The following is an 11,072-nucleotide window of genomic DNA, read 5'->3' as shown; positions in this document are numbered from 1 at the left end:
GCATTTCATGCCCAAAATGCCATGCATGGACCCCAAGTTCAGACCTTTACGTGATTATTGGGTGTTAGAAGGTCAGATCTATAGGTTAGAGAAACAGATCTGACCTCAGAAGGTCATTTGAGTAATCTAATGGACGAAACTCGCCGAGTCCATGAGCGGACTCGACGAGTCGGGTCGTGTTGCACCACGATTCGTGACCAGTGGTAACCGTTGAGAAAAAAGGTTAACTCGACGAGTCGAGTGAGACCTTAGGAGGATTCAGAGGACACGTATGGACTCGCCGAGTCACCCGAGTGCACTCGACGAGTCTGCTCAAAGTTGGACCGTTGACTGGGGTTGACTTTTAGGGTTTGGTCAACATTTGGACTTTGGACCATTGGAGGGGTAAAATGGTATTTTCCCCTTCTGAGAGAATATAGGGATGGATTAGTTTAGCCTTTGAGAGTCGTATTAATTAGAGATAATTACTTTATGTGATTAGGCGGAGGCTAGATCTGATATTCGAGTTCGAGACTTTCCGAGATTACCCGAGGTGAGTCTTCTCACTATACATTACCTCAAGTGGTAGCTAGGTGCAGACCAGAGGGTCCTATGTGTTATGTTTATATTTGAGTTTATGTGCATTGTGTTATATGTATGCTATATAGACCGGACCGGAGGGTCCAACGATTCAGACCGGACCGGAGGGTCCAACGATTTAGACCGAACCGGAGGGTCCAACGAGCTAGACCGGACTGGAGGGTCCAACGAGCTACGGGACTGGAGGGTCCCGCTGAGACACATTGACCGGAGGGTCATATCGAGTTATAGCCTCGAGTGGCTTATGTGTTGTATGTGGTATTTTGGGGAACTCACTAAGCATTTATGCTTACCGTGTTATGTGATATGTGTTTCAGGTACCAGCGAGGATCGCGGGAAGGCGCCGGCATGATTTGTACACACTGGTAGAGGATTATGTTTTGAGATTCTGGGATATGTTTTATTATGATGACATTTGATACATGAGATTTTGAGAATATTATATGAGTTTTTTATTATGTGGAAAAATGAAAAATTGTTTTAAAATTTACGTTGTTACAGTACGCCCAGCGTACTCAGCTTGTACGCTTAGCGTACTCAAGCCTTGACCAGAAACGAGGTGTTGACCTCGTACACCCTGCCTACCATAGTGTACACCCAACACACGTTAAACCATCATTTCCTTTTATTAAGAGCTTAATCCCTTAAGCTCTTCTGTCCAAATTCCAGATCTAGTCCTCAAATGATGTCCTTAACCATAAAGTTTCCAACTTTATGGTCTTGCATGGCATTAAGTGCTGAATACCAAAAAAACCCTAACTTCTTAACTCTTTAAGAGATCCTAGCTTATGCATGGAAGGAAACTAAGGCCCAATATTATATTTTTATGGTTCCTCATAACTCCATAATGGATAAAGTTTCCAACTTTATCCATTACAATGGTCCAAACAACCAACATCTAGTCTTTAAATCTCCAAGGGACCAAAAGTGCATCTTTTTCAACTTAATCCATTGAGTCCAAGACTCCAACCTTCAGATCTGAATCAATATGATGTTTAGATGGATAAAGTTTCCAACTTTATCCATTACAAGGTCACAAACTTACAAGGTATAAAATTTATGCACTAAAGTGACCAAAAACTCATAACACCCAAAACTAGCTAGATCGAACAAATACATCATGAAGATTCAAGCTTTATACCTCTAGAAGAAAGATCAAGTTAAACAAAGTCTGGATCTACAGGTTCCAATGCATCCAACACTTCTCAAATGAGCTCCTTCTTCTCCAAGATGCACGAAGAACACTCCAAAGAACTTAAAAACACCTTATTTTTACTCACAAGGCTCGGGTTAGGGTTTCAACGGAGGGTGTTGGAGAGGTGGATGTTGAGAATGGAATGGATTTGGGGAAGTTAAGGAGCTTAAATAGGGCTCAAACCACGAAAATAGGGTTTGGGCACTGATCGTGTACGCCCAACGTACCAAGAGTACGCCCAACGTACTCAGGGATACCCTAGTACGCCCAACGTACTTCCCCTGTACGCCCATCATACGTTGTTTAACCCAAAACCGCCCTAACTTAAAACGGTCATAAGTTCTTCGCTTCAACTCCGATTTCGACGATCTTTATATCCACGTGAAGGTATTGAGGAGCTCTACAACTCTATCTAATTACTTTGAACTTTAAATACATCGAACTAAAATCCTTAATTCATAAAAGAAGTCTAAAACACCACTTTTCCCATTATACCCTTGGGCTCCAAGCACAAATCAACTCTTGGATCACATAATCTACATTACCCACATCCAAATGGATCTAAACCTCTCTTTCCCCAAGGCCTGAAGCCTTATGATAATTGATCTTCGGGTCACAGCCCCGAACTATGGAACGAATCGAAACAGGGTGTTACAACAGAAGAAAGACACAGTAGCAAGAAGTACAAAGAGATATCTTTGTGACCCAAATAAATATTGTGACTTCCACAAGGAAATGGGACACTATACGATGGATTGTGAGATCTTGAAAAGAGAAAAGGAAAAAGGGAGGACGGGACGACCTAAGGAAGAACAGGCTGGAAAGAAACAGAATGTGGTGTACGACGCAGAGATACTCATGATATGTTCGAAGGACAGAATGATGTCGGTAAAGAAAAGAAAATGGATGAGTTGGAGTTCTCTCATAATAGTCAGGTTCCTGTAGGGCATGAAGGGACGGGACCGCTTATAATCAAAGCATCGGTGGGGAAGAACCCCATTCATAGGGTATATGTCGACAATGGGAGTTCAGTGAACATCATATACGAACATTGTTTGGATCAGTTGCGCGCTGGAGGTAAAAGGTTTCGTGAAACCAGCCACCTCGTCAGTAGTGGGATTTGCGGGGCAGGCGGTATGGCCGGAGGGAAAATATCCCTCCCTTTTACATTAGTCGATTATGAAAGTAACCTGACCAAGAGCATCCTAGCAGAGTTTATCATAATAAAAGCTCCCTCCGCATAGAACATGCATCTCGGAAGAACTAGACTATGGCAATTACAATCGGTGCCTTCGACAGTACATGGCCTGCTCAAATTCCCATCGAACCATGGCATTATCAGTTTAAGAAGCATTCCTCTACGACCATCAGATCGGAGTCACGCTACAGAACAGAGATAGGGGCTAGAGGGTTCAGCAGCTGAAGGTAGTGCCTCGGCGAAGGTGTAAATAGTATATATAAATCCGATGTATGAGGATCAGATGGTGAGAATAGGTGCAACCATACCGGAAAGCTTAAAGGATAGGATAAAGAAACTCTTACAGACTTAAGCAGACGTTTTTTCTTGGAAACCAGAGGATATGACGGGCATCCTAAGGGCGATAATAGAGCACAAATTGAATATCAACCCTGAGTTTGTCCTTAGAAAATAGAAGAAACGATTAATGGCGCAAGAACGGAATGAGATTGTCAACAAGGAAGTAGCGGACTTGGTACAGGTCGGGGTGGTGCGAGAGACACAATTCCCGCAGTGGATCGCCAACCCAGTTTTGGTAAGAAAAGGGGATGAAACTATGAGGATGTGTGCAGATTTCACAAACTTAAACAAGGCTTCTCCAAAAGACAACTACCCACTGCCTGAGATAGAACAAAAGGTGGAGTCACTTGGAGGGTACCGGTGGAAGTCCTTATTAGATGCTTATAAGGGATACCACCAGATTCAGTTATCGAAAGAGGATGAGGACAAGACAACCTTTCACATGGAGAAAGGGAAATTTTGCTATACAAAGATGCCCTTTGGTTTAAGGAATGCATGGGCTACGTATAAAAGAATAGATGATAAGGTGTTCGAGAAACAGATACGATGAAGCGTGGAGATGTATGTGGACAACATGGTCATCAAGAGCAAATGAGAAGAAGGATTTCTGAAGGACGTGGAATAGATTTCAATTTCTAATTTGTAACTAATTAATTTTTTTTTTCATTTTAACAGTTAGAACTTTAGTGTTATGCCAGGATGGTGGTGACATTGAAAACCACTTTTAACTATTCTCAAAAAATAATTGCATAATCTACTTAATTGTGGCTATGTATTTACTTTTTTTCCTTATTTCAACTTCAATGTTTTTTATCGAATTTTACTGATGGGAAGTGTTCAAATTCATTATGCTAAATAGATTACAAATATGGTTAATTTGTGTTTGATATATAAGGTGGATAAGCAAAGCAAGAAAGTGTACTTCATAAAGAACATTTTCAGAGAGTCCTTCTAAATATAAATATCTTTTATTTTATTTATGGATTTTCCAAGGAAATACAGTCTACCACACAATCTGGTAGTTTTCCTAATCGGATAGGCTTTCTTTATTATCTTATTTATTTTCATGTTTTATGTAATTGTATAGTTGCGTATGCTGACTTTTTAGTTGACACTTTTGTTTTGATGCTTGCAGATTTACGTATTCTTGATTCTTCATGAATGTGAATCATATGGGGGCTCAGCTACTATGATGTAAAATGGACAAATATGAACTTTTTGTGAGCCACTTGAGTGAAATACAAAATGGGTATTGTAAGTTTTTAAAATTTATGTTATATATTGTTAGTGGGAACAGTTAAGAGATTAAAAATTTAAGGCAAAAGAAGAAGTTGAAGATTCAGCTCTGGAAATGATTGAGTTAAGATACAAGTTAACTGGATTGCTTGAAGACGAATATAAAAGACACACATGTATACAACAAAGAGCTATACAAAGAATAACCGAGTTATAGGCTCAGGTATTAGAAATACAAGTACAATTTCTAATATTTTATCTTTCTATTGCAATCAAAATTGAAAATGAAAAAAAAAAAAAAATCTTTTGTTGATTTTCGTGCTCTTCTAAATGCTTAAAAGTTGATTTCTAAGACTAAAGTTCTTAAATCTTTATGAATTATTGGACTTGATTGTACTTATTTTAAAAAATGCAAAAGGTCATTTAAAAGTGACAGTTCATCTCCATCAGGTGATTCTTATAGTCGGACAATTAAATATGGGGAAATATGAAATGGTAATAAAAAAAAACCCCTCGGCGGATCGGACTAACCGTGGTTGAACACTTCGGAGATGATGAAGGCCATGATGTGCTTCTCTTTAGTTTAGTTTAGTAAATTACATAATCCCTTGAATGTGGAAGAACATGGAATGAAAAGGCTACAATTATTATGGGAACTAAAAAAACCTATTTAACCGTTTGTAGAGATTCAAGTTACCTACCCAATTTGTATCAGTTTTTAATATTTACATATTTATTTGCAATTTGACATCTAAGAGCATTCTAGATTGAGCCTTTAACTATGGAGAAGCTCAAGATAAGGATTTTTTTTAACGTAAGAAAATGTTTATTTTTTATTCTCATAATCTCATTAAGTGTTTGTTCACATAAATTGTTGTCTGGATAATTATGTTTAAAAAAATTTGATAAAATAATGACTCTTGGAAAATGGATAAAAAAATTTAATTGAGATCAAATTTGGATAAATTAGGAGTAAAACAGAATACACGAGTAATAATTGGTTTTCATAATCTGTCTTAGGAACATATTGAAGGGTATCATGAATTGACTGCTAAAACTCGCATATTCTTTTCTACTATGTCTGCAATCGATATTAAAAACAGGAACAAAAAGATGTAAAGCTGAAAGTACATTGCTATTTAGTACATATACCACCTAAATATGAAAAAATGCAAGAAATTGAAAGTACAGTGCTATTCAATGGATTTATAACCAAAATATAGAAAATGAACAAAATAGCAATGTATTTTGGTTTTTTGGTAAAGAAATTAGAAGAAATTGAAAAAGAAAAAAAAAAGAAAAGAAAAGAAAAAACGGGAAAAAATAGGTATAAATGCAAACTGCATTACTATTTAGGGCATTTTACTCCTAAAGATGAAAAATACACCTAATGGCTCACGCTTCACAGAAATGTAATAGCACACAATATATATCAAACTACTCTTTGATTAATTTGGAAATATAACTCAAAAACCAAATTAGTTTACAGTGTGTTTTTGTTTCTCTGTGTTGGTGTGTTTTACCCTCTTGATAATACACTGTATTTATAAGATGGACTAAATCATTTCCAATCCTATAATAATAAACATGAGACCCAACCAACTTGTTGGTGTCCCCTACTTTATTTGTGGGTGGAAGACATGAGTGGAGTGAAATGAGGAATTAGGATTCCAACAATCACCCCCGAATCTCTAAGTCCTTCTAGAGATGTCTTCAATCCCGATCAAGTCCCGCATTATCTTGAACTTGGTTCGAGCCAACGGTTTTGTGAGAATGTCTGCCTTTTGTTCTTCACCTGGAATGTACTCCACCTCCACTTGTTCCTTTTCAACGCGATTACGAATGAAGTGAAACCTAGTGTAAATGTGTTTACTTCTTCAGTGAAAAACGGGATTCTTTGTTAGTTCGATAGCCGACTTGTTATCAACTCTAAGAACCACCTTCTCTTGCGTTTTGTTCAAGATTTCTCCCAGCAAATCTTGAAGCCATATTGCTTGACATGCAGCCGCAGTGGCTGCCATGAACTCTGCCTCGCAAGATGATAAAGCAACAGTATCTTGCTTTTGCGAACACCATGTTATTGGAGACAACCCATTGTAGAAAATATGACCAGTTGTGCTTTTTCCGTCATCTGGATCAACATTATGACTACTATCACTGTAACCAATTATTCGATTTTGTCCCATCCTCTCGTACTTGATTCCGTATCCCGTTGTTCCTCGTAAATACCTTAGGATGTGTTTGATTGCAACACCATGTGATTCTCTTGGATCTTGCATGTATCGACTAACAACTCCAACCGCATATGCCATATCGGGTCTTGTCTGCAAGAGATATCTAAGGCATCCTACCAACTTTTGGTATTGTGTCGGGTCGATTTCGGGTTCATCTTCGGCCTTCAACATTTTGGTTCCTGGATCCATGGGAATGTGGGTAGGATTGCAATCATGTAAACCGGCTTCCTTCAGAATGCGTTGTGCATACGCTTCTTGGTTTATTGTAATCCCCGATTCATCCTGTTTGACTTCAATGCCCAGGTAGTAAGTTAATCTTCCAAGATCAGACATCTCGAAGTTCTTGGACATTTCAAATTTGAACCTTTTGATCATGCTCAAATTTGTACCTGTGACAAACAAATCATCAACATAGATTGCTAAAATTAGCAAGTTGGATCCTTCGTTCTTCCGGTACACCGATGGTTCTTTCATGCACTTGTGAAATTTCATTCCTTTCAAAATCCCATCAAGTTTCGTATTCCATGCTCTCGGTGCTTGTCTAAGACCATATAGTGCTTTTGAAAGACGGTACACCTTGTGCTCGTCGCCTTTCCTTATGTAGCCTTCCGGTTGATACACATAGACGGTTTCTCTCAACTCTCCATGTAAGAAAGTCGTCTTGACATCCAAGTGGTGAAGCTCCCATCCATTGGTAGCGGCTAAGGTAATGAGAAACCGTATGGTTTCGATGCGAGCTACCGGAGCAAATACTTCTTGAAAGTCAATACCAGGTTGTTGTACGTACCCTTTAGCAACCAATCTTGCCTTGTGTTTGTTTATGGTGCCATCTGCATTTTTCTTCAGCTTGAACACCCATTTGAGTCCAATGGGCTTCACCCCCATAGGCTTGTTTACGAGAGACCAAGTATTGTTCTTGTTGATCGAATTGATCTCTGTATTCATGGCTTTGACCCATTGTGGTTCTTTCTTTGCCTCTTCAACCGATACCGGCTCGTCATTGGTTGCTAGGAGAAGTTCTTCAATATCATCAACATAAAGTACATAATCTCGTAATCGAATTGGAAGCACCTTTGGTCTTGTGGGCCTTTGGTTTTGAACATTGTTTACGTTGTTGTTGACCGGACTTGGTTGCTCATTTTCTTGTACCTCCACTCCGTCTTCAATCTCGTGATCCGATTCGTTTGGTTCAATTGGTTCGTTGTTTACATCGTTTCCTTGGTTGTTGTTCGCCTTATCTTCCGGTAAATCCCATGGTACTATGAATGATCCTGGTTCTTCATTGTCGGGTGTAGCTTCGTTAACCCAATTCCACCCTTTGGTTTCATTAAAAATAACGTCTCGACTTACGATTATTTTTTGTGTAACCGGGTTAAAAAGACGATAAGCTTTCGTACCCGGTTCAGAACCAAGATGCACCAGTGGTCTTGATCTATCATCCAACTTCTTCACGTTTACCGGTTCAACTTTTGCATACGCTAGACACCCAAAGATGCGTACGTTCTCCAAATTAGGTTTTCTTTTATACAACTTCTCGTACGGAGTTGTATTACCAAGTACTCTTGTGTAAACACGGTTGATCAGGTTTGTGGAGTGTTTTACCGCTTCTCCCCATAGATAGTTTGGAACATGCATCGCCTTCATGATACTTCGTGTCATGTCCATAAGTGTTCTGTTTCTTCGTTCCACAATACCGTTTTGTTGTGGTGAATATGGGGCGGTAAGATGACGTTTGATTCCATTTAGATCACAAAATGAATTGAACTGGAGTGAGGTAAACTCACCCCCTCGATCACTTCGAAACACCTTCAAAGACTTTCCAAGCTCATTCTCCGCCAAAGCTTTGAACTTTTTGAAGTGTGAAAACGCCTCACTTTTCTCTTTTAAGAGAAAAATCCACATATACCGTGAAAAATCGTCAATTAGTGTGAAAATGTACCGATTTTGACCCTTCGCTGACGGTGTTATCGGACCGTATAAATCACCGTGAACTAGCTCCAATGGCCGTGTTGCTTTGTACGTCGTCATTAATGGAAATGACTTTCTTGTTTGCTTGCCCACCAAACAAGACTCACATAATTGATTTTCATTGTCAAAATGTGGTAACCCTTTAACTAGACCATTCTTGGACATCTTCTTCATAGACTCGAAATTGATGTGCCCATGTCTTGCATGTCAGCGCCACGTGTCTTGACTTAGTCTTGAATGAAGGCAAATAGGTACTCCAATGGGCAACTGTATTTTATAAAGGCGGTTTGGAGTTCTTTGTACCTTCATTAATAAGCAGTTGTCGGCATCATGCATTGTCAAATAGTTGTCTTTCATCCGAATATCGCACCCGGCTTCGGTTGCTTGTCCGAGACTGAAAATATTATTTTTCAAATCCGGAATAAAATAAATCTCCGTTATCAATCGTTGTTGCCCCGATTTTCCTTGGAAAACAATTGAGCCTTTCCCTTTTATTTCGACACACGAATTATCACCGAATTTGACCTTTCCGGTTATTCCTTCGTCGAGTTCGGAGAAAAATGAACGATTTCCCGTCATGTGATTACTCGCCCCGTTGTCCAAATACCACACATCGTTGTCTTGTGAGTTGTATTTGGATGGCATCACCTTTTCTTCATTTAGAAACACTTTTTCATGAAAAAATACAGTTTCATCAGCGTCGTCTTGCTCGGTGAAATTGCTTTGTTGGAATTTTTGAATTCGTTCCGGACATTTGGATGCGTAATGGCCCGACTTATCACATCTGTAGCATATAATCTTCGACAGATCTTTTTTCGGGTTTCGGTTTGAGTCCGAATTGGAATTGGGCCGGTTATTGGGCTGTTTGGGCTTATTATTGGGTTGGGTCGATTTTGACCCGGATCCAATGGTTGACCCGGATCCGCTACCCGACCCGCTTGAGCTGTTTCGATTAAAGCTTCCCGACTCGGTGCCATTAGAACCCTTCCCCCGTTTTCCCCAATTTGTCTTCCCCGACGATCCAGAACCTCCTCCGCCATCGTTTCTCCATCCGCCACCACCACTCGTTCTAGCCATCAACACCTTTTGTTGCCCGTCTCCGTCCTCATCTGCTTTGATTCTTTCTTCATATGCTTTCAGACGTCCTACGACGTCGTCGAAGGATACCGTCTTCAAATCGAGCACTTGCTCGAGGGAGGCGACGATCTGAATGAACCGGTGAGGTACCACCGTCAAGAGTTTCTTCACGAGTTTCGTTTCTCCGATGGCTTCTCCCAGTGACGCTGACTTCGAGGCGATTCCAGCGAGCTTTCCGGCGAAAGCGTCTATCGTCTCTGTCTCCTGCATCTTCAGTCGGTCTAGATCGGCGGTGAGTGTTTGAAGTCGGACCTCTTTTACTCTGTCGGCTCCAACATGTCGAGCCCTAATCGACTCCCAGAGGACCATCGCTTTATCGACGTCCCCTATCTGCATTATCAAGCTCTCAGGGATTGCTTGATACAGCAATCCCATGGCAAGGTAATTCTTTTCTTCATTTTCTTCTCCTGGATCAATTACTGACCAGCTTTTATGAATTCGTAGGACAACTTTCATACGGAGGGACCAGACCATGTAATTGGTCTGGTTTAGCATTGGGCAAGCCACTGATGTGGTTCCAATTTCTTTGATTCTGACCGGAGGTGTAGCAGCACCGGTACCTCCAGCATCTTCAACGTCTGACATCTTCTTTTACTGGTGTCCTTCTTGATCACCATGTATTGAATTCAAGGCCCCTGTTCTTGAGCTCTGATACCAATTCACGCTTCACAGAAATGTAATAGCACACAATATATATCAAACTACTCTTTGATTAATTTGGAAATATAACTCAAAAACCAAATTAGTTTACAGTGTGTTTTTGTTTCTCCGTGTTGGTGTGTTTTACCCTCTTGATAATGCACTGTATTTATAAGATGGACTAAATCATTTCCAATCCTATAATAATAAACATGAGACCCAACCAACTTGTTGGTGTCCCCTACTTTATTTGTGGGTGGAAGACATGAGTGGAGTGAAATGAGGAATTAGGATTCCAACAATGGCAATGTAGTTGGGTTTTTGGAAAAGAAAAAACAAAAGAAATAATACAAAAAGCAGGGAAAAAAACATGTAAATTCAAAGTACACTGTCATTCACTGCATTTCGGCTTCCTGAAGAAACTACTTCAAGATGCAAGTGATGACGGCCATTAAATGGAACATAATCTGGCTTTCATACTTGCGTGTATCCACAAAAGAATTCAAACTTATAAATGTATAATGAATGATGAACAAATCTAATGTAA

At 39.8% G+C, this 11,072-nt stretch overlaps 1 protein-coding gene across 1 annotated transcript; it reads right to left on the bottom strand.

Annotated features, from left to right (window-relative positions):
• Nucleotides 1-8,956: 8,956 nt before the first annotated feature.
• On the bottom strand, nucleotides 8,957-10,471 carry LOC145164405 (uncharacterized). The gene has a single exon (XM_079083127.1). It carries the CDS (start codon nucleotides 10,469-10,471, stop codon nucleotides 8,957-8,959), a length of 1,515 nt encoding a protein of 504 aa, XP_078939253.1.
• Nucleotides 10,472-11,072: the final 601 nt, after the last annotated feature.

The sequence above is a fragment of the Lactuca virosa genome, chromosome 3 (assembly GCF_052849685.1).
Source record: "Lactuca virosa cultivar CGN04683 chromosome 3, Lactuca_virosa_CGN04683_v6, whole genome shotgun sequence".
In the NCBI taxonomy this organism is placed as follows: Eukaryota; Viridiplantae; Streptophyta; class Magnoliopsida; order Asterales; family Asteraceae; genus Lactuca; species Lactuca virosa.
Note: the sequence above shows the minus strand (reverse complement) of the source record. Positions and strands in the feature narration are given on the sequence as shown.